This window comes from Lutjanus erythropterus, chromosome 17, assembly GCF_056507025.1.
Source record: "Lutjanus erythropterus isolate fLutEry1 chromosome 17, fLutEry1.hap2, whole genome shotgun sequence".
Taxonomy (NCBI): domain Eukaryota; kingdom Metazoa; phylum Chordata; class Actinopteri; order Lutjaniformes; family Lutjanidae; genus Lutjanus; species Lutjanus erythropterus.
Window position 1 is genome coordinate 14526063 of NC_139333.1, and position 24342 is coordinate 14550404.

General features: G+C 39.5%; 3 protein-coding genes across 3 annotated transcripts; 2 read left to right on the plus strand and 1 right to left on the minus strand.

The window, feature by feature from the left end:
• Positions 1-1296: 1296 nt before the first annotated feature.
• Positions 1297-7670, plus strand: LOC146311942 (serine protease 27-like). The gene is made up of 6 exons (XM_084740592.1): positions 1297-1616; positions 1805-1917; positions 3462-3541; positions 4709-4980; positions 6195-6355; positions 6600-7670. Exons 1-6 carry the CDS (start codon positions 1571-1573, stop codon positions 6852-6854), a joined length of 927 nt encoding a protein of 308 aa, XP_084596718.1. The 5' UTR covers positions 1297-1570; the 3' UTR covers positions 6855-7670.
• Positions 7671-8538: 868 nt separating this feature from the next.
• Positions 8539-19893, minus strand: mapk7 (mitogen-activated protein kinase 7). Its single transcript, XM_084740591.1, has 7 exons — positions 19760-19893; positions 17558-17838; positions 17229-17394; positions 13906-15443; positions 11242-12341; positions 10866-10996; positions 8539-8890 (listed from the first exon to the last, which is right to left on the minus strand). Exons 2-7 carry the CDS (start codon positions 17832-17834, stop codon positions 8743-8745), a joined length of 3360 nt encoding a protein of 1119 aa, XP_084596717.1. The 5' UTR covers positions 17835-17838; positions 19760-19893; the 3' UTR covers positions 8539-8742.
• A 1523-nt stretch (positions 19894-21416) lies between these two features.
• On the plus strand, positions 21417-24227 carry vkorc1 (vitamin K epoxide reductase complex, subunit 1). The gene is made up of 3 exons (XM_084740597.1): positions 21417-21710; positions 22103-22212; positions 23763-24227. Exons 1-3 carry the CDS (start codon positions 21541-21543, stop codon positions 23972-23974), a joined length of 492 nt encoding a protein of 163 aa, XP_084596723.1. The 5' UTR covers positions 21417-21540; the 3' UTR covers positions 23975-24227.
• Positions 24228-24342: the final 115 nt, after the last annotated feature.

Consider the following 24342-nt stretch of genomic DNA (forward strand, 5'->3'; position numbering starts at 1 on the left):
ACATGGAGTTCTCCTTCTCTCTACAAACACTGAGTAAACCTTCAACAGCACATTTTAGACAAGTTAAAAAGAACACAGTTTAACACTTGGAATTAATGCAAAGCCTATTATGACAGGTATAATATTAAAAACTGATATAAAATCAGAGGAATAATAACCTTGAAGAATGTAAATGACATGGTTTTATGATTTAACATTACAATTAGCAGTCAAGTGTGTTAGATTAGATTAGATTACATTTGACTTAATTTTATTAAAGTTCTCATTCATATACCTACAACATACAGATGAATTTTGATAAGGCTTTAACATGTAGACATGTATCTTAAAATCTGTAGTAAAAAAAAAAAAGAATATGGTATTGTAAAATATTCCATTCAGCAGTTCCCTGCAAAAGCAGATATTTTGGGGTAAAAATAAACAATGTTTAACAACACATTATTATATTGATATAACTGCTGCAGCCATTGATATGATAAATGCACCACATGAGGAAAAACTTGACTTATAAAACTCAAATAAACATCCCATATTGCATAACACAGGACTGCTCCTTGTCCCTACAAACTCTGAGTCAACATTTAATGAACAGTTTAAACAAGTTTTAAAGAATAGAGTTTAACACTTGGAATGAACGTCAGCTCTATTATAGCTGGTATAATATTAACAGATAAACATTGATAAGATAAACATATCAAGTCAGAATATTTAGATGTAGTAAAACCTGAATAGTAAAACCTGTGTAACTCGTCTGACATATATCAGAATCAGAATAGGTTTACACATGCAAGGAATTATGCCTGCTTCAAATCAAGAAGCAAAATTAGAAAGTAAGAAATAGATAAATATTATTTAAAAAAATTAAAAAATGCTATGTACACGGAAGGATTAACAGTCCTAACTACTTCTGCTATCTTACAGTCAAAATAGCAGAAGAAATAACATCCCATATAGCATATAAAATGGGAACTTTCCCTCTACACACGAGGTAAACGCCCCAGTGTAACATACCTGCAATCATAAAGTAGGCTACAACAGTGAGAATATGCGACAAAATGTTTGCAGAGCCGTTTTGCAGATTCAAAATTCACTGCATGACGGTGCATGGACGGAACAGCACAGCAAAAATGACCATTTTATTGAGCCAAAGAGCTAAAAAACACCGTTTACCTGTGGTGCCAGCAGGAAGAGACTCTGATTTGTCTGCGGTTACATTCTTTTAATTTCATTGGCTCATGTGGATTAGAAGGGCGGGACAAGAGCGTTGATTGGGTGTAGATGGGGCGCACAGGTAGGCAGCTGTCTGTGAGCCAAGCCTCTACCTGGAGTTTACCTGAAGCCTTATGAGCCAAACCCGTTAACGGATTTCGTCGAAAAACGCCTGGAAAAACGGATGTAACTTTTTTTTTTGTTTTTGTTTTTTACCTTACCTTTACCGCTAGAGTCACAACATATCAGAGGAAAAGAGACGGTAAATGTCACGGTGTGGAAAAGAAAATTATATTTTTCGTGATTTAACTCGGTTTTAGAGATAACCTCCTTCAGTAGCTGTTGAAGCACATTTCGCAAAATGTCGCCTGAATTACAGTTTCCTGCCGTTTTTTGGTGCTTATCAGGTGAGTATCGATCGTCAAAACAGCTCATGTCTTTCTTGGTCTCGCCATGTCCGTAGTTTCTTTGTCCACCTGTTACACATTAAGCGACTACGTGTACTCCTAGCTAATATTACGCAGATTTTTGTGTCGTACTGTAAAAATATTCTCCGTCAGAATGAATTAGGAATGCTGTTTATGTTTATATTTAGGTATTTTGGCTTCCTTCGCCCAAGAATGTGGACGACCACCGTTACAAGAGACGAGGATTGTGGGAGGGACGGACGCCACAGATGGGGCTTGGCCGTGGCAGGTGGATGTGCAGGTGGGTCCCACTGAAACAACGAACTACACTTTCAGCCGTAGCTTTGTAACAAGGGCTGGACGATATAGCTTATAAGTAATAAGCACAATACAGTAAAAATCACATTGTGATTATTTTGGCAGATATTGTGATTGCAACATGATTCTGATTAGTTTTTTCCACTGAAATTGTCCCAAACTAACATGTTTTCTTACATCTGGAGAACATGATTGGTAGACCAGGGCATCTTCCAGCACCGTCCGAGGTTCTTGTGTTTGCTGGAAATCCTTGAAAACAACAAAATTTTACTGTAATGTTTTCAAGGGTTGAAAAGTGCTTGGATTTTTGATGAGGATGTGCTTGAAATTGCTTAAATTTGTTATTGCATTACTTTCATAATAGTTTGTTTTCTGGCTGAATCTTTTTTTAAGATAAGGAAATAAAATAAGTTGGAGGGAGCCTAATTATTTTTGCCTTTTGCCTTTCAAACATTAAATTGTTATTTTCCTTGAATTTGTCACCCTTATATAGATTTCTATCACTAAGCATTATTTTGGTTGTTTAAAGCACAATTACATCTGATTTAGTATGACGAAGACACGAAATAGTGCCCTGTCATTTTGAGCATGTTTATGTATATAAATATGTAATTTAATAGAGCTGTAACGTGAAAGTGCACTTTGAAAATGCTTGACACCCACAAATGTCTTGTTTTAGTCACAACCCAAAGACATTCAGTTTACAGTCATAGAGGAGTAAAGAAACCAGAAAATATTCACATTAAAAAAGCTGAAAGGTGGGAATTTTGACTTTCTTTCTTAAAAAAATGACTCAGTCCAATTACTCGATTATCAAATGTTAAAGATTAGTTTAATAATCGATTTAATTGTTGCTGCTTTACTAGGAATCCTATTAAAATGTGTTTTTTCATACATTTTAACCTTTTTATTGAAAAAAATGTTCCTGTGAGTTTGATATTGCACTTGGCTATATTGATATTTCTGTAATGTTTCAATCAATCATGTAGCCCTACTGTAAATTCTCAAATAGTATATAAAATGTATGGTGATCTTATAGAATGATGAATTGCTATAAATTCAACTAGCCAGCAGTAGAGCTGGGTGATATGGATGAAATCCAATATATTTTTGAACAAATACCTTGATATTGTAACAATATTGCTGTAATATTAACACAGTAAGACTTCTGATAATTAGTTATGTGTATATATAATGACTAAGTGATTGAATGCAAATTCTAGAGCAACTAGAACAGCCTGGTAAGTGCAGAAAATTACATCACTATATTGTAATACAGCCTTTAAAACCAGGAAAAGACAACACAAATGCCATATCATGACATAATGATATCCAAAATCTAAGACAATATCTAGTCTAATATCACAACATTGATATATTGCCCAGCCCTCGTATCCATTCTGCTGCCTGTGGCTGGTTATATGTGTGTGGTTCAGTCTAGTTCTTGTTTATCAAAGTGACCTGCTGAGAGAGGGGTTTGCCTGTGATGCTGAGGTGACTCACTCTTTCTCTCCCTTCGGCTTCCAGACAACCAGTGATGGTCATATCTGTGGAGGCTCCATCATCACGGAGAACTGGGTCCTATCAGCCGCTCATTGTTTCCCCAAGTAAGAAAACTCTCCTCAGCAGGTGAACTTACAGCTGGGCACCAATCCACAGGCCCTCTGCTTCTTTAGTGAGCCCTCTGAGTAATTTTATTGGAATTCTTGGCAACAGCTACTGCAATTTTGTTCAAGCACTTCAGGAAAATCGATCTTAAATTACTAATATCTGTCTTTGCCTATTCAGGAAACTCATTTGCAACATGTAATTGGCTCTGTTTATAAGAGCCTTAAGTTGTTTTGTCCACAAAGTAACAATTTCCTGCAAAGGTCTTTCACACCAGAAAGTCTTATAGAGAAGAACCCTGGCTGAAAAAACAAACAAACAAACAAACAGAAACACCATAAAAGCAGGCATAATTTATTCTTTAAAAGTATAGTTTGGATTTTTTGAAGTGGGGTTGTATGAGGTACTTGTCTTTAGTCACCTTCAGTCGATGGCAGTCTGCACGCCCCCAGTTTGTAGTACGGAGCACCGCTGTAGGACGCTAAACATACTGCTGTGGGAAGAGTCAGCAGCAAAACACAATTTAGCCACTTAAGAAAAAGCCCTGTTAACAAATCTCAATATCAGTTTAAGCATTTGCTATATTTCAGATATTTTCACTGCTTAACCTTGCCTTTTCGAATGACACATAGCTGTTTTATAAACCAAACATCGCTCTTTCTTAAGAACAGTAATGTTATCTTGTAGAAAACAGGAGTTGCTTATCTACCACAGCCTCGATTTTGTGTTATTCTAAAACTTTAACGGGTTAGTGTTGATTCGTCAAAGTCACGCAATAACACAAACAAATGAACAGATCGAGGCAGCGGTAGATCAGCTGCTCTTGTGTCCTATGAGGTAAAATTACTGTTTTTGTCAAAGAAATCTGATGGCTTCTCCGGAGAGAGTGATACTTAGCTTATATAATGGCGGTCTCCCATTTGAAGAGCAGTGGAAATATTCTAAATATAGCATACGCTTGACTGATATTGATTTTCTTGAGTGGCTAAAATATGTTTCACTGCTGACTCTGTCCACAGCAGTACATTGCTCAGCTTCCTACTCCAGTACTCCTGCTGCTTCTCCAAACTGGGGGGTGTGCAAACCACAATCTACATCTAAAACACTGTCTGTCGAAAAATGTCCAGTCTAGTAGGTCTCATTTGCTTCCCTCCGTCTTCTTTCAGTCCATCTGACGTGAGCTCTTACATCTTGTACGTTGGCCGGTACCAGCTGAATGGCATCAACTTGCACCAGTCATCGCATGGTGTGCGCCGGGTGGTGATTCCGTCTGGTTACACCGAGCCTCACACTGGGAAGGATGTGGCGTTGGTGCAGCTGTCCACCCCGGTAACCTGGTCAGAATATGTCCGTCCCATCTGTCTGCCAGCTTCTGGCACCTTGTTCCCAGGTGGCATGGTGTGCTACGTCACCGGCTGGGGTAACATCCGGGATGAGGGTAAGGCTTTACTTACTTTTGATCAAATGTTTTACAGGTCTCCAAAAAGCCCTTTTATTTTTCATAGACTTCTTCTGAGGTGTGCAAATAAATGAATTATGCTTTGCGTTTATGGAACAGAAGAGATCATCAAGGATCCCTAACCCTTTCCGTCATTATCCTTGTTGCTATTTGAACAAAGGCGAGGATTACAGGTGCCATATGTCAAGGTCAAGGTGTCAAAAAGTATTGTATAGGTAGTAATACATTTTTAATGGTTTGCTCTGTCTTTCCTATAGGTATCATTTACAGTAGCGTGTAGAACAGATGGGTTATAGAGGCCAGTCCTTTACCAGGGAGTATTTTTTGGAAATCCTTATGGCTGGGATATAATTAAATATTTTTATTTATTGACTTTCAGTGGAGTTCTGTAGTCTGAATTCCACATATTTGAGCAATTGTGAGGACCCTGATTGCAGGGACACTAAATCTACTGGTGAATCCCAGAAAGTTGTACAAAAAGAATTAATAGGTGTCCATGGTGTCCATAGCTGTCTGTTTGGGAGTATAATTGACCTACATGAGCGTGACATTATACTTTGACAATGACAAGCAACAAGTCCTGCACTGTAAGTTGATCAGCTGATTATAACTGTCAATTTTCTGTCCCTGTAAAGCTCAGCTAATCCTGAAAACAAAACCCCACTGCTCTGAAAATACACACTCAGGGATTGGGCTTCGGTTACTGCCTGTCTGACTACTTTTAAGACTCAGTTTACATATTACGCAATGTTATCAAAGATAATTGATGTTATGACTCATAAACAGGCACTAACTTGTTCAATGAACATTTGATATTAATTTTAACTCTATTTTAAATTAGAAGAAAATGTGAAATGGGCAGTATGGCCAGAAGAAAAAGGGATGTTCTGCACCAGAATGGAAATTTCAGGAACAAAGCTGGTGTTTCAACTTGGCATGTTTCCTTAATCTCTGATTACATATTGTCATTTAATGATTTAGTGCAGTAAATATATTGAATATTTCTTTTTAATCATTGGTTTTGTCATATATCATATTAAAATACATTTACCTGTTTGCAGAAATACACAAACCTAACTCTTAACTAAATAGCATGAAACACAGTCAAGATATTTGTCCAGATGTTTATTATTGAAGATTTACTCTACGCAACAGCAACAATAACACCCGTTCTGTCCTCGTGTCCCCGTCAGTCCCTCTGCCAGGAGTTGGGACTCTGCAGGAAGTGCAGGTGCCAATCATCTCCCGGAGTTCATGTCAGGAGATGTACCAGACGGACCCAAATGAGAAGGTGGACATCCTGTATGACATGATCTGCGCTGGATACCAGAAGGGCGGCAGGGACTCCTGCCAGGTACTGTTGGATTGGCTGTTTGTGCTGCTGCGTTTACATTCACAAATATGTGATTTGTGTAGACGAGTACAACAAGAACCTGCATTAAAAATGACTCAGACCGCTAACCCTTATCTGCAGTCAGCCACTAGTCTGTCTGGTTTCTAAGAGCTTCCTTTTGAGCACTTTGATACCTCCCAGTGGTGAAAGCTGAATATATCTGTTTGTGTGTATGTGTGTGTGTGTGTGTGTGTGGTCTCTTCAGGGTGATTCAGGAGGGCCCCTTGTCTGCCAGATGGTAAATGGGACCTGGGTGCAGGCTGGGGTCGTGAGTTTCGGACTGGGCTGTGCTGAGGAAAACAAGCCAGGTGTGTACGCCAGACTGACCAGCTACACCAGCTTCATCAGGAACACGGTACCAGAGATCAAGCTGTACGGCCGAGCTCATCAGAACTGGTGCGGGGGGACTGCCGTGTTGATCAGCTGCCTGTCTGCCCTGCTGATGCTGCTTCAGAGATGAGACACTTTGAAAACTGGATTTCTGGGAGGTAGAATGCCAACCAGGCCATATGAAGGAAATCAATTACGCACCCTTTCACACCTACCTTGTTTGGTCCAGACTTTCAGACTTTTCAGTTTGATCCAAGCCAAAATTATAAGTGTGAAACCTTGCCCAGGCCACAGTCAGGACCAAACAGGCAAAATCTGGTCCAACGAAAAGATGTGGTCTTGGTCTGGATCAAACCGAACCACGGTCTACTTCATTTTTAGTCTTCTCATCCTCTCCCCATGTGCTACCACAGCTCATTTTGTTTTATGGTGTTGTTTCTCTTTTTTTCTGGTTCTGACAATAGCTTGCCAGAACTTCCTGTAATTGATCTGCAAGTCCAAACCATCCAAAAAAAAATGTTTTCATACAAGAAATGAACTGAACCATAGCTCAGTTTGCTCTGGACCAAGACCACCTGTTTCAGTTTAAACAGCATGTAGCTATTTTGTCCGGGAGCGATTTCACACAAATAATGTAAGTTTGGATTAAACTGAAAAGTCCAAAAGTCCAGACCAGACGAAGTGGGTGTGAAAGCACTCTAATATGTCTGACACAAGTCCAAAGTTTTCCTCAATAGTATAAAAACAGAAAACTGTACCTGACATGCACATGAAGCCATATTGAACATGAAATCTAATATAATCTTAATTTTTAGAAATATAACTCTGCGTTATGATCTGTGATTGAAAGTAGTTGTGATAGGCTTTGTATTTTTAAAAAAAGAACATGAGCTAAATAAATTATGTGTTCTGTATTTGAAATAAATTGTTAATTTGATTTTTAAAATCAGGTCAGTGCTCAGTTCAACTTCTGATAGCTGGGTTTGGAAATGTTGTATCATGTTGTCTTTAAAAACTTTCTTAAATCTTTTATATACACCTCTAATACACCCACTTACAAGTGTAAATACAAAAGTACAAGTGCCTGTGAAACAACAAACGCATCTTATGGAACAAATGTGACCTAATTTTTAGTACACAAGCCTTCAGAAATGCAAATTTAATTTAATCCTTTCAAAGGTACTAAATGCAACATTTTCTTTAAAAACAACATATAGACTCATATAAGCATAATTCCTTTCAAATATCACTTATGACTGACTAGAAGTGTGTGGTAGTGGCCTGTATTTCCTTATTTTTCCTCATCATTTTGCTGTGCTCGGGAGGCTTTACCACTCCAAAATGTTAGTGTTTGACATCCTTGCATTTTTCTGGTGGGTTTAAAGATGGCTCTGACAAATCCTACTGATTCTACCTTTAATTGTTATTTCACTTGTTTCTTTGTTTTAAAGGGACAGGTCACCCCCACATCAAAAACACATTGTGCTGTTTATCCATCTAGATTTTTTTAGTGTGAGTTGCAGAGTTTTGGAGATATCTGCAATAGAGCTATCTTCCTCCTTTTTAATATAATGGGACTAAATGACATTTGGCTTGTGGCAAAAAAATTCAAAACCAGTATTTATTTCCAAAAATCATGACCCAGTTAAGCTTGTGAGCAGTTTCATGTTTGAACTACTTTCTTTGTAGAAGAAAGAAATTAGTTCTGGTAGACTACACTGCAGAAAGAAAATATTTCCTACAAGAAACTGATTAGTATTTTTGATTTGGGGATGAACTGTCTCTTTAGGGTAATTCTGAGAGGCAGAGACAGGTGATGATGACACAGTTTTCTTTATTACAAAGAAAGCGCAGCATGTCATAATGGTAAAAAAAGACTGCTCAGTGTAGTGCCTATTAAAAAAGAGCTAGCTTTTAAATTAATTTGATAAGTCTTCACTCGAGGATTTCATGCTAAGAAAAACAAGGAACATTTACACAAATCCAAGTGTTGTTTCTGAAATTCCAGGAAGGGAGAGTCAGGCATCAGGGGGAATGGTATCAGAGAGGATCATGGGAGAGCCGAGCTGCAACTCCTGCTGCAGTGATTCCAGATCAGCTGGAGTCATGCGGTGAACCTCGCTCCAATCAGATAAGAGGGAGGCCGAGAGGGGGGCTGAGTCGTAACTGATAGAGGAGAAGAAAAGTATAGAAAGCATTAGGGGTGGCTCTTTTTTTGGGATCAAAACCGTACTGAAAACTACATGTATCCAAGTCTGCAGCTGACTTTAGAGTATTTCACGTCCCGCTCCACTCAAATGTGTTTTGTTTCTTGTTATTTCACTCTGATGTTTGATCTTCACTGTGCAGAGGCTGTTTTACACACAGCTGCTGAAAAGGGAACATTTCTCTGAGCTCACTGCAAGTCTGAGTGGCTCTGGTACATAAATACTGAGCAGTGACTTTTTAAAAAAATATTTATTTTTTTTTATAAGGGCGACTGAGTTGAAGTAATTTTAAAAAAATGAATAGTGTAGAGCTTTTTTGGAAAAATCATTCCAGACATTTCAGTTCATTTCACTTTTATTTGTCTTAAAACATGTCTGGAGAGGATTTTTAAGAAAGACTAGTTTAAATTTCATCTCGATGTTTTTCTGTGCTTGGTAAAAGCTCAGCCATTTAAAGTGTAACTTATTATAAAGGAAGAATAATTGGCTAAATAATTTACTAGAGCTAAACCATCAAAGGGCAAACATGGAGTTGGTTGGGAGAGTCTAATTAAACACTTTACACTTGATGGGTCAACATGCATCATCCAACTTCACTCCAGTGCTGCTCCTGACCTGGTTTTAATGTTACACATCTATTAGCGCCAATATGTGACACTAACTTCCATATAAAATGGTGGGCATTGATTTTTATAAGAACTCTAGGACTACTGTGACCCTATAAGATATTAATGATTCATTCTGATATTAATTTGGGGTTTTATAACTGTCCTGTTATTGTTGTGACCGTTCACCCAATAGAGCTGAAACAATTAATTAAGCATTTGACAGAAAAATAATCTGCAAATATTTTGACTCTTGATTCATGGTTTCAGTCTTTTTTCCAGCAAATATGGCAAAAGTGGTTCCACCCTCTCAACCGTGACTATTATTTGATACTTCTGTGTGTTATGTATCTGTATAAAAATAAGCTAAATATAAATGAATGTGGGGCTTCAGGAAAATGCATAAAATGACTGTTAGTTTTAGCCCTAGAATGAAGTACTCATTTGAGCCAAAAAAAAAAAAAAAAAAAGTTTAAAGAACGCATAATGTAAAGTGCTGTGGTTTAACTGTAATAAAGCACTTGCAGGTGATTTGGTGAAAAACAAATACTGTATTTGATTTATGGATATGTTCACTTGGGACCCTACAGTTTATATATTTATATTCAGGGTTTGTATGGGTGCTTTTTAATGTAGTGTTTTCAAGGTCTTTACCTGGATTTTATATGAAGTGCTTAAAACTGCTTGAAATTGTAATCACATTACTTTCATAATAAAGCATTACCTAATGAATAGATCACTCTTCAAATAAAGAAATAAAATCTCAAATCATTGGCTTAGCTTGGTTGTGTAGGATGACAAATTTAAAAGCAGGTTTATATCACTAAATATAATTTTTGTTTATAGCACAGTATGTGGAAAAGGAGTGAAATCAAATGTGATTTACCACAGCTTTTAAGGTGCTGGAAAAGCTTTGAAATGCCACTAAAAATTCTTGATGAGTGCTTATATTTGACTTTAGAGAAGGTGTAGAAACTCTGTTTAATGGTTTCCTTTAGGTGCCTTCAAATGGTAACACAAAGTGGGAATTTGGTGCTAAAACCGGGAGAAAAGTGGGAAGATATCCACTTCATTTATCTAACTCAGACTGCTGCAGCCTCATATTGAATTCAGCTGGCTTTGAATTTATTTTCTTCCAGAATGAAGAAGAGATTTTGTCCCATGTGTCTTCCATTTAAATTATTTTAAGAAGGGAACTCTCTGCAGTGAGTGTGGACAGTGACACAGTAATGTAAAACACACACAGCTGTACAATGTCCTAAACATCCACTACCAGATATACACATTGGACAGTTTTTGAAACCCAGCTCACACTGTATTAAACCTCACCTGTCCCGGTCACAGTGTTGCAGGTCTGTGAGAGACTGGTTGAGGAGGTCATCCAGGTCAAAGCCCACACCATACCCGGCCCCACTGCCTTTAGGGGTGACCGAGAACACGGGGGGTAAAACGTCCTCTACCTGACAGGAGAAAAGTGGGAAACATTGGGTCAACTGAACTTTGTATTTTTAAGATCAGTTCGAGGCATGCAGAAGAACTTGACATTTAATCCTGGTATATATGCCTATATTTGCAGGAAAAGTTCTATATAGCTTCTATAATGAAAGCAGGATCAGTGCTCTGTCAATACATAATGCTACCTGCCAAAAACACTAGAATATTCTGCAAGGAGGGCACAAAGCAGCAGAAGAAACCTGAGACACACCTGGGACTTGGAGAGCTGCAGTGTAACTGTATGGATGTCAGGGGCGACGGAGGGCCCCTGCTGTCCAGTATCTGTGAACCCTAAGCTGGGATGAGGCTGTGAGGGGACCCCTAAAGCCCCACAGAGAGGGTTTGTGGTCTGTGGCCCGGATTTCTCTCCTACAGAGGAACACAACTTCTCCATCGGGCCGGCACTTACAGTCGAGGGGTTGGGGTTATTTTGTCCTCCGATTTCCACGTTCCCATTTGTCTCTCTGGTGGTTAGTGTTGGAGCTTTAGTCAAAAAAGTCTCTAAAGGAAGCAGCTGCGACTGAGGTTGAGGGTCAGGCTGGGTTTGAGGTTGGAGCTGGGGTTGGAGAAAGCCCGACGAAGGCTGCGGTGGTTTCCTGTTTGGTTGTGGCTGTTGTGGCGGCGGCCTCGTCTCTAATTGCTGCCCAGTCCAGTTCCCCAAACAGTTGAAACCACTTTGTCCATTGCTCTCGCTGTGAGGTTTGAGCGTGTTGTTCTTAACAAAGCCACCGGTGACAGTCATTATATCTATCCCTCCGCTTACAGCAACAACTATATCTGCTGGAGGCTTCCTCTGGCTCATGGAGAAGAGTAATGGTTGTTGCTGGGTGCTGGGAGGCGGAAACATGCCCTGCTGGTTATTAGGTTTAACTTGAGTGATTAACTGTTCATGAGACTGAATCTTCCTCGCCTCCTTGTCGGTTTTATTGTTCAGCGCTCCTTCTCCGATAGCTACACACTGGTGGGAGATCACATTACAGTCTTTAATCTTTGCTCCGTCATTATTAGGAGCCTGAGGTTTCTCATTGCGTTTGTCCATCATCTTCGTCCAGCGCTGCAGAAGGCTTTTGTCATTGTCGCTCAGCAGGACCCCGCCCAACGAGTCCCCCTGCTTCCCCTCTCTCCTCTCCTTTTCCTTCAATTTCCTCTCCCTCTCCCTTGCCCGTTCCTGCCTTTTCCTTCGTTTCTCCTCTCTTTCTCGTTGACGCTCCTGTGCAGTGACAGGCCGACGTGACTCTGCGACAGAAGACAGCGAGGATGATACACCTCCTCCCGCAACAGCGTCAATGCCCAGAGTGGAGGTACCTCCATCTGTAATGAAGATATGAAACTCAGACAAAGGTGGTCTAAAGAATGACATGTTAAAGGGATAGTTTGGATTATTTGAAGTGGGGTTGTATGAAGTAATTATTGATAGTGTATTAGCTACAGTAGATGCCTGTAAACACGCCCCCAGAAGCAGAGAGGCCATTTTCTACCAAATCAGCTGTGTTTTTTGAACTAGTTCAAGTCAACATCCTTGGAACCAGCCCACATTTCCACCAGTTTTGAGCTGAATCATCAACAGAGGGCAGTGTACAATGCACAACCACCTGTAGAATATGTCACACCCAATTTAGTTCCCAAGGAAAAAGTGTTCTGTTTTGGTTCAAACCCAGACAACCAACTTTTTGTGGATCAGAACCAATTTATTTTTGGTGGAAATGCTCTCAACGATTCAAAATTAGGTGCACACACCATAAGGGGGCCCATTTCATGCTGGTGGAAAAGGTCTGCGTCAATTAGGGGTGGGAATCTTTGGGCACCTGCCGATTCGATTACGATTACGATTCAGGGGCTACAATTCGATTATAAAACGATTATTGATGCATCTTTATGTATATTGATGCACTTTTTCACAAACACATTTCTTTTTGTCTCATTGAATAAGCATTCGGCGCATTTGTAATAAGAATTCATTTCGATTATATTTTATTAAACTATTGGAAATATGTGCAAACTGGAAAGTACCAACAGTAGCCACTAGTAGCCGCAGCAACAGCAGCCTGCCGTCTCCCCGACTCCTCCGTCGGGTGGAATCGAGTTACGGCTTCTCATGTTTGTTGTGTTGCCAAAGTATTTTATTTTAGCTCGACACAACTTACATATAACGTGGCTCTTGTCCAGTTCGCTTCCGCCGTCGACGTTGTAGAAGCCGAAGTGTTTCCACGCGGCTGCTTTTAAATTAGAAGGAGCTGTTCGGACCTCATGGCGAGGTGGCTGCCGGTCGGCCATGTTTGTTTTCCGCTGTGCGCGTGTCGCTCCAGGTGCGCGTCCCAAAGTGTCCCGGCGATGACGCGTACCGCGCTTCTTAGTTCCACATTATTTAGAAGCTTCTGTATCACTTTAATTAACAGATTTAAATAATCGCAATTTGGACGTTTGTGAATCGATTCAGATTCGTCCACGTCCGAATCGCGATGCATCTAAGAATCGGAAATTTCCCCCACCCCTAGCGTCAATGTTAATTTGTTTGTGTTATGACTTTGGTGAATCCAAAACTCACACAGTAACACAAACAACCTAACCAATCATAGCAGGAGAAGACCAGCATCTCCTGTGTTCTGCAAAGTAAAATTGCTGATTTTGCCAAGAGTCTGGTTGTGAATTGTTGTTTCACATAGCTAATCTGCCACTAGAATTGTTTAAATAAAACTTATACTGAGAAAAAGACAAGAATTTTGTATCTTATTAGTTATTAAGGATTCATACGTTTAGTGCATAAAATCTGCAGCCTGACTATGGATAAGTACATCCTGCGACCCCACTGCAAAAACTCAGGACTATCCCTTTAATTATATAGGTAGATATGGAAAACAACAACATATGAACTCACCACTCCTGGCTCTATTTCTGAGAGCTGATTTCAATAGAGCTGCTTTAAGTGCAGCTTTAGTGTCCTCTGAAATGGCTCCTTCTTTCCTGGTTCCCTCTCCTGCACCAGGAGGAGGCCGGGCATTCTTGGACAGTGACTGTGAGAGGGACTGAGACAGCGACTGGGCTTGTGCCACAGACAGAGACAGGGAAGGCACAGTGGTGGGCAGGGGTGTCAGGGTCTGTGCTGGCGTTGCAGGAATGGAGGTGGGAGCCTGGGTCATGGCCTGGCTCTGGGTGGGCTGAGTCAGAGGTGCCTGACTGCTGGTTAGCTGCTCCTGCACTTCGCTGTCTCTCATTGTCTCCGGTGGAGTGTCCTGACTGGACACTGGTGTTGTTAAATCTATCGTCTCTGGCTGACCGCTGTCTGAGTTGGCACTGGGCATGTCCACATCAACCGGGCCACTTTCGCTTTTAGAGAGGAGAGGCAAATTGTGGGTCACATGAGGCGGGACGACAGGCTTATTAAAGGTTGGCATCTGATTTGTGAATGTATGGTTCACTTCTGCTGGTGTGTGCTCTTGTTGCTGCTGGGATTTCACTTCTCTCATTTGCTGCTGCTGTATCTGTGCTGCTTGTGCGTGTTGTGCCATTGGAACCAGTGTGGATTTGCTCATGTTAACAGTTGAGGACTGAGCATTACACTGGTTACTACTTTGTGTCGCAGCTCTGCCATTCACTCTCGCCAGCGGCCTGAACTGCAGTCTTTGACGACTGGTCTGTTTGTTTTGATGAAAGTCCTGAATCTCCATCAGGATCGCCTCTTTAATTTGTTCCTTGTTTGTTGGAAGTTTGTCAAATTCAAAGTCAAAAGCCGGCACGCAAATCGGCTCGTCATCTGGGTCGTGGTACTTGCCGAGGTAAGGGTGCTCCAATGCTTGTGTCACACTGATTCTCTCACGGGGGTCAAAGCGCAACATGGCCGCCAGCAGGTCCAAAGCCTCCGGTTCAGCTTGTGGGTACAGTTTGGCCAAAGGCACAGCGGAGCGAGATGGAAGACTCTGAACATAGGAGCGCACTCTGTCAGCCCTAATAGCACCAATGAGCATCTCAGGAGGAGTGCCTAAAACTGATAAAATGAGCTGAAGCTGGTGGACGTAGTGCTTCCCAGGAAAAAGCTGCTTACGGCCCAACATTTCTGCAAAGATACAGCCCACAGACCACAAGTCAATGGCCAAACTGTAATGATTCAGAGACAGCAGGAGTTCAGGGGCACGGTACCATCGAGTCGCCACATATTCAGTCATGAAGGAGTGAGACTCCTCAGGGTGTGAACTTAGACCCCTCGCCATGCCGAAGTCGCCAATTTTTAGCTCACAGTTCTCGTTCACCAGCAGGTTGGAGGGTTTGAGGTCGCGGTGGATGACGTTGGCAGAATGCACGTACTTAAGGCCACGGAGCAGCTGGTACAGGAAGTAGCGGGTGTGCTCTGAGGTGAGTGTTTGGGCAGAGTGGATGATCTGGTGCAGGTCGCTCTCCATGAGGTCCAGCACCACGTACCTGCACACATGGGAAGACGAAAAGTGAGATGAGATCAGGACAGTTTAACGATATGTTCACTTCTCAATCAGAACTGAACTCATCACAGGTGAACTGTGGCCATGAGAATAGAACATAGTAGTAATGTGTTGTGGTGGATTTTCCTCAAAGACAAACAGCAAATTACACTAAGTTCCAAATATCACCTCAAACAAATTCATCTCTCATCTATATGTGAATCTTAGTTCTTCTCAGAGAGCATTATGTGTTTAAGTCTTACAGTATGTGATCAAATCAGTTCGCTCATGCACCTTAAAAGGATCCCTAAGCATATGAAATCTTTATAACGACTGAAATATAGATCATTCTAATAGATTTAAGCAATACAACTTCTAAAATACGTTTGATGGCACATTTCTCAGATCAGAATTGAAATTCTCAAAACTATCCGTTCAACCTGCACATCACATGTGCATTATCAAAGATAAATTTCTCATTCTTTTGAACAAATTACAAATGCACTGACACATTCAAGAAAATGATTATGTACACTTGTCTGCTGTTTCTTACATTAATCATCAATTCCATCACATCAGTTGCTATGACATGCCGATTAAAAAATGTTTATATCGATTCTCTCTTTAGTCATTACATGCAAAATGGTTGAACTGTGGACTTTTTTGTATGTGTCCTGAATTCACGAATTGCTCTCAGGTTAATATCTGTTAGAATGTGGATGAAAACCTTGGTCTGACAGGCAGGAATGTCAGGACGTATAGAGAGACTGAACAGTAATTCCCCATATAGTGCTGCATGGACAGCTTTGCTTTTGTTTGGTTGTTCCTTATGTTTACGTCTCTCTTTTTATCTTTCTGCTATGCACTGCTGTAAATCAGTCTTGCAATGACGGTTGCAATGACATCTGTCAACAAATAACAGTGCAAACAGAAAAGGCATAAATGCGAATCCTGTCCAAGATTTTACAATCAATTTCTAACATACAGTAATGTGTAACTTTGTACTGTTGAAATTGATATTTGTCATACAGAAAAAGTACAGCCTTGTTCAGTACACTTCTATTGTCAACATGGCTATGCATTTTTGTATTTGTAAACAGTGACACAATGACCTGTCACTGATGGCACTGACACGTTCATTGACATATATATTTACTTTTGAGAGATAAGATACAGTTTTGAGCAGATTACAGGCCGCTGTAGGTAATCCATTGTGTGGGGCTGTTTGTATTGTTTTGAGAAATGCACTCACTGTTAAGGATGATTGAGAAATGTACCAAAAGCAACTGATAAAAACTGTCACAAAAATGACACATCAGTTGAGCCATGAAGTATAGCTTAAAAATGATAACAATCTGCAGCTTAAAGATGTCACTAAGTTACAGAGATCTGCCTACTACCACTGACACTGATATAATCACGTTAAATATAAACTAATATTTTGGGGATTTCTTTTGCCTTTTCTCTCTGCTATAATTTCCATTTCCAAAATACATATTTTTTTTCCAGGGACATATTTTTTAATTATCCTTGAAATATATAACTAGTCAAATAGTTTGATATATGTGAAAACTGTTATCCAGTGATAACCTGATGGAAATTTTAGGTAGGGAAATAGTTGACTAAAATTAAACATCAAACTTTTGTGCAACGGTCCGAGTTCTCTATGTCCAGATATTTAGTTTATCAATAAACTTACAAAGTGCTACAGACTTTTCCTTCCTGAGGAGGAACTTTGTGCATGTGTTATTTGTCACCTGAGGTACTAACAAAATGAAATAGTACATACACAGACTTGAAGGCAGAGTGAGGAAGTTTCGGCTGCAGTATGTCTTTGATGGCGATGATGTTGTCATGTTTGAAGTGCTTGAGAATCTTCAACTCTCGTAACGTGCGTTTGGCATTTGTCACCACTTCAAAGGCATTGGAGATCTTCTTTATCGCCACCTGCTGGCCTGTGTCATGTAAATGCACCCCAGTGAAAAATCAGGACAGCAAGACAGACAGGATGTGCAAGAATATGAATGTTAACAGATAATGAATTTCCACATTTAACACTGAGAACTGTAGTACACACAGAATGAGTTATGTGTTATTTCTTCATAAAATCAGCCCTACCATTGTCTCGTCTCCTGGCAGATGAAACAACACCATAGGCCCCTGTGCCAATGGTCTCTATAATATCGTACTCCTCTCCGACGTCAAACTTCACGTCCAGAGAGTGCGCTTTAAGCAAGGCCAAGTTTTTTGCTGTTGTGCTGCTGTCCGTGGTGCCTTCTGTAGCCTCGACGCCACGCTGGTTCTGGTTTTCTCTGCTTTTGTCGGTGGACATTCTCTCAGGTGACATGGCCACAGGTTGACCATTTTTACCTTCTCCTCCCTCCTTAGTTGACATTTTTCTGAAAAAAATCAAAAATAGCAAAGTGAGAGGAATAAGCTGGTAACGTTTTTCAGGTTTTTAACCACAATACTACTAATTATATTATAGTACTGTTTATTTTCTACAGCAAGAGTTACGTCAGAATCTACAGTATATCAGCACACTGTCACTATTTGCTGATAAAAAGCAATACTGTAATGCTTGTTGTGTGCTTTTAATGCAAACTGAGCTGGCTGATATGTAATTATTGTGATCATTATCATAATATTAAAAAAAGATATTTTAGAATATTGATTGCAATGTGGAAAATGTAAGCAAAAATCATAAAAGAATAATCAAACTGAAATGCAAAGCAATGGCACCATTATGCATTACATCAGATAAAACTGCATCTGTAAAACAAAAACTTAAGTTTTTTTCTGGTGTTTTGATTATTTTCACATTTAATCATTTGATGTTTGGTCCATAAAATGAAAAATTATGAAATAATTTATGAAAATGATGAAAAACGATCACTTTTTTCCAAAGCCCAAAATGATGTCTTCAACTGTCTTGTTTTGTCCACAAGCCAAAAATATTCAGTTTACTGTCATACTGGAGTAAAGAAACAAGAAAATATCTGCATTTAAGAAGCTGAAAGCTCATTTTGCTCTTATTATGTTTATTATTAAATGATTGATCAATTATTCAAGAAAATATTTGGCAGAAATAAGATAAGGTGGAGCATTGAATAAAAGTGTAATGGTCTTTGACAAGACACCTCAAACCCTTTCTGACATTTGTACTATCATGCTTACAAAAAATCATATCAGTGTTTTGTGGGAAACGTGTGATACAGTGGAGGACAGATCAGTCCCTTAAGTATCAATACCACTGATATGAAGCACACAGTGATCACTGATTCATATAATTTATTTACTATTGAAATCTTGTTTTTAACCATACATGTGATTAAGTAATTAACAGAGAATAGTGAAAAGAAATGCCTCGTGTTTGGCAAAATGCAATTACACATTTCACTCCCCTTACATGATGGTACACTGGCTGCTTTTAACAATAAAAAGTATTGATATCTGTACTGATATCAGTGATTCTGACCCTGGCATTACTTGATATCAGACCACAACCAAAATTTGTGGTATTGCCCATCCCTTGTGTGATATGCTTGAAAAAAGGGTCTATTGCTGATCACTAGTAAACAACACTTACCTGAGTGTGCCTGAACTATTCAATCATTGGTTTCACACAATCAGGTAAAAATGAAAAACAGTCACGCTCTAAAACCAAAACACCAGAACTGAGATCTAGTTAATAACGTTTGTCTTTGGAAGCCACTTGACTGGTATTTAGGTTTGAATCCAAAGAAATGCCTTTCCTCTCACTGCCAGAGTCCGTGGCCCCCAGGAGCCACTTCACAAAAGCTCAGTGATCATTAAGATACAGCATGGACTGAACGACTTTAAACGATTAAGATAATGATTTGGCAATCGCTTAGTCACGGTATTGATTAAACAGATGCGTCTTATGTGTAATTGCTGTCAATTTTATTGTGAAAATTAAAATAAACTGACAGGACAGAAACGAGGCGTGACCAGCACGCTGCCCAGGAACTTCACACTCACGCTAGGCCTGTCAGTCAAATAACCAAAACCTGTAGCTTTCTGTCTAGATCGCAGCTGGAATCTGCTTGTAAATGGACTGATAAAGAACAAATCAATAAGCTGCTATCTTTAAGGGCTCGCTAGTTTTTTGTGGTTAAAATAAACTAATTACATGATAAAGACGCAGCCTTACCCACTTTTTGACGCAGGGGCGTAGGCTAGTTACCTGGTGCTCAGGCTGTCTAGGAACGTAAACCGTTAAACCATGTCTTTCTCGGCCCATAAAACCAAACAGAGCGACACAGAGACGTGTTTCTAAGTAACGGAACAAACTATCACCTTTTCAGCCAACCACAACATCCGTTATTGTGTCTTTAATCCCGTAGTAGCGCGGATATCTCTTGTTTTTGTCTGCCGCTTCCTCGTGCAGTTCCGTGTTGGAGTTGAGTGTCATGTGGCGGACCAATGAGGGGAGGTGACGTCAGAGGCATCGTCCAATAGGACCTGAAATCGTGGTGGGAGGCGGGCGTTACGGTAGACAGAAGGGTCTCTGTTTTTTGGGTGGTGGTGACGCTGTTTTCCAGAATTTAATTGTGTTAGGAGGGGCCACATTGGGACAAAATTACCTGCACTTATAAACCCCTCTGTATGTACTAGTACAACTAGTATAGCAAAATAATACTTGTGTGAAGGAAAATCACCAGTAATAATAAGAAGAAGAAGAAAGAAGAAGAAATAAGAAAGTAAGAAGAATGATAGAAAATATAGACTTAGAAAATTAAAAGGAGTAGGAGAGTATTTTGAAATATAAAAAGAAAAAGTGCTGTGTTTGGACTGCGAATTGAACACAGTTTGGGAAAGTTAAAGTATAATTTTGACATATACAGAGTACATGTCCTTAACTTGAGTATTTAGTCACATTTGATGATACCTTTTACATCTAAGTCCAAAGATATCTCTTCTATTGTATGATACATTAGGTTAAATACTGTATATCCAATATCATAACTGGGTTGTTTTAAATAATCCAGTAGTATAATGAATCATGGCTACTTTTACTTTGGATGCTTTATGTACATTTTACTGATAATAGCCTAAATTCTGCACTTAACCTAAATAAAATGTTGATTGCAGGCCTTTGATTTGCAATGGATCACACTGATTTTTGATGACTTTTTAAATAAGTAAGTCCAGTGGTGGAATATATGTAATTACATTTACTCAGTTGTTGTTCCTCCAGTACATTTTTGAATTACTTCAGGTATTCCTATTTTATGCTTCTGTATACCTTTATTCACTTACTTACTTACTTACTTACTTACTAACTACACTTTTGAGGCAAATACTGTATTTTTTTTACTTCACTACATATATTTGAGTTACCACTTACTTTATCAATTGCATCAATAATAATAATAATGCAGTAATATAATATATGTATGATTCTGAAATGGGTCATTTGGTATAATGAATAGTTTTATAGGGTAACTCTTAATGCAGGATTTCTACTTGTAACAGAGTATTTCTAGCCTCTAGTATTGATATTTTTTTAATATACTAAAGTGAAAGATCTGAATACTTGTTCCACAACTGAGTAAATCTGTGTACTGGTTTTATTGTCATTTTATCTGCCTTGTCTGCAGATAAAAGCTCTCTATAACATTGTTTTTAAAAAGTGATATATAAGTAATGTTTATCAATACTTCTTCCACTTGTATTGATTAGATACTTAAGGCATAATGGGTTCAGACCGCAGATTGTACAATTATTATGAACGGATCATATACAGCTGCAGTATAAAAAGCTGCAGTGATATGTATGGCATGCACAGTGAGGGCAGTTTTTAACATTTGCCCTGCAGTCCAAACAGACTGAAGTCCACAGTAATTACACTGTAAACACTGTCCCCAACATCAGGACCAGCTGTCCAATCAGAGGCAGCGGCCAAAATCCACCAGACCAATCAAAAGAGAGAATCTGGCTTTTAACACGTCACCTGGAGGACAGTGTGGTGAAATCTTTTAAAGAAACTGACCGAGGCGTTTCTCCTGATCCTTCAGCCCGTTAGAGTAATTTAAATTCACCTGAAAGTGTCAGAGAAACGTGTCCGGAAATAAGACATGGCGTTGCCGACTTGGGAGAGAAAAGCGCGCATGTTTTTGAGCGTCTTCGGTTTGTTTTTGTCTGTTTACGCGCTTCACGTCGAGCTGTCCAGAGAGAGAGACCCAGATTACAGAGCGATGTGTGACCTGGGGGAGTCTGTGAGCTGCTCCAAAGTCTTTACCTCCAGGTATGTCTTTTTAGTCCTTGTTTTGTTTTATAAGCTCATACCCGATTCGTTTGCTGTGCAGGGTTACAAGACCTCCACTTCTGGGATTACTGTAGAGACTGCTGTGGCATTTCATGTTCTTACTTTTTCCTTGTAAAATCTAAACGTTTCCTGGCTTGTCGACCCCCTTCACTGCCACGTGTTAAGATCCTCTGCAGATACTCCACGAGAGAAATTAAAGGAAAATACAAAATGGATATTACTCTTTTTACATCTCTGTCAAATTGCTTTCCATTAAATAATCTGCATGCTTGATCTTTTTGTAGAAATTGTAACCCATTATTTAGGCTGTCTTTTCATTTTCTTTTTCAATACTGTGTTGTTCTGACTGTCTGTATTTTATTTTTTGGCAGATGGGGACGTGGCTTTGGTTTGCTCCAGTTCTTTGTGGCCCAAGATAGCCCTCTGAACCAGCCCAACAGCGTGCTTGGCATCATATTTTACACTCTGCAGATGGGCCTTGGTTAGTCTTCTGCAAATTACAGATTACAGTGTTTTTAGTCAAAATAGAAACTGTGCAGTCCAGCATGTTAGAAAACTGCGTCTGGGCCTGCATTTCGGCTGAATGCAGGAATTCTTGTAGGTTAAATATGATTAGATCAGACCCTTGCTACAGTCGAGGACACCAAGGTCCTCAGCATTTTTTCTGGATTTTTACTGGGTTTTTTTTCAGGACCACATATATTTTTTAAAACATTAAAGTGATAAATTGCTAAAACTTCTTTGTTGCGTATCATGGTGTGTTGTGAACAAAAGCTGGCATCATCTCCTTCACATATCTTAAACAGGAACAGACAGATAGCTGTGTGATCAGTAATTACTACCAAAATGTGTCAGTGATACCTCATTCATCCGTAAGTCACTGATTAATACTGAGAAAAGCCTCTTGTTTTTATTTTATTGTAAATAAGAATAACATTTACCTTGTTTAGTTTCTCATTTTAAAGGTCCTGTTAGGCTTATATATTGTATATATTTCAATCAGGAGAGATTCTTTTGAGTGTACAAGTATATTTATTGACTTGTGCACGATTTAGAGAGAAATGTGAAAAGTCTTTGGCGGTTAGACTCCATTGTGACATCATCAAGATAAAGAGGGTAGTGAAGAAGTGATTAGTAAAGAAACCCCCGATGGAGTTTAGACACTGGTGATGGTGGTGAAGGGATGGCTGATGATCCGGATGAGATGAGGACTGGACTTCTGATGAGCTCGACCTGCAGTGGATCAGAAGAACTGGAGGAGAATGGGGTGGAGGAGGGTCACGTAATTCCATGTAGAAATGATAGCTGAAAGCAGCAGAGAAGAGAACAGATTTAAAGTTCTGGTGCAATGACATGATTGGCTGATGGAGGCTGTGGCTAAATCTGGTTGGTTAACTTGAGTGAACGCCCAGCTGATAGAGAATAGTGGGTAAAAAGAGCAGGGAGAAAAAGATGGTTACGATGAGGCATAAGATGATCATCCTGATCAAACTTACACTGAGCTTCATTTAATTCGTAGACATTCTAGGCCTTTCAACATTTTTTATACAGCTCACTTGAATATGTGGCACATGTAAGTATTTTATTTTTTAAGTTTTAACTTCCTTCACCTGCAGTCAGCTTCTGCCATTATAGCTTTATTATGGCTTTTTGTTTGGATGGATTTGAGTAATGAGCGTCAGAACTTTTGTAAGGTCATGTAAACCTGAAAAACTGCAGTTGTGCTCCTCTGCTCAGTTTGCCTGATAGTAAAATTATTTTAATATGAAACTGGACTGAAGCAGAGTCATTTTAGTTATATTTGTGACTTTGTGTTGAATTTTAGACCTATCTTTGTGTTGACACCGAGTGACATTATTTCCTAAGTGATTATTGTTGTTGACATCCCCCAAACCTGCTAGAGAAGTTAGGACTCATTACCTCAGTATTTCTAAAATCCTGGCTACAGTCTGAATGAGATATGCCAAATATTGCGTATGTATTGTGTTTTATTGATGGACTGAACTTCTGGTGTGTTTGTCTTCATTGCAGGACTGTCTCTGTCCAGGAAAGCTGCAATGTTTTTGGTCTTCTCCTCCTGGGTGTCAGTGGCTGGCTCGATCTACCTCGCGTGTATTCTTGCCTTTGTTCTGGGGGATTTCTGCATGGTCTGCGTGTCAACATACATTGTCAACTTTGCGCTGCTCTTCACCAACCTGAAACGAAGGAGTGCCATTGAAGAAATGAAGGAAAAGACTGGATAGAAAGTGTGAAATTCAACACCTTCTTTTTTTTTTTTTGCTGAGCTGAAGCTGCACTGGATATGGAAAGAAAATTCTCTGCTGCAACAGTATTTGTGTGTTGTTAACACCTGTTAAGACTTTACAGAGAAATAGGACTGGAGATGCATCTCAGAAGATCTATAAGTGATTTTTATTACCAAAACTTTATAAAGCAGCAAACATTTTTGTAAATCAGTGTGCATTTGTGATGCTGATTACACACTTTTGAATACTACCACTTGTCTCATGTGATTTAGACCCAGCTTGTTGAGTCGACAAAAACCCTAAAAGTGGATATTCAGTAGCCTACACAGTAAATAAATAGGTGAGGACATGATACAGACCTATGC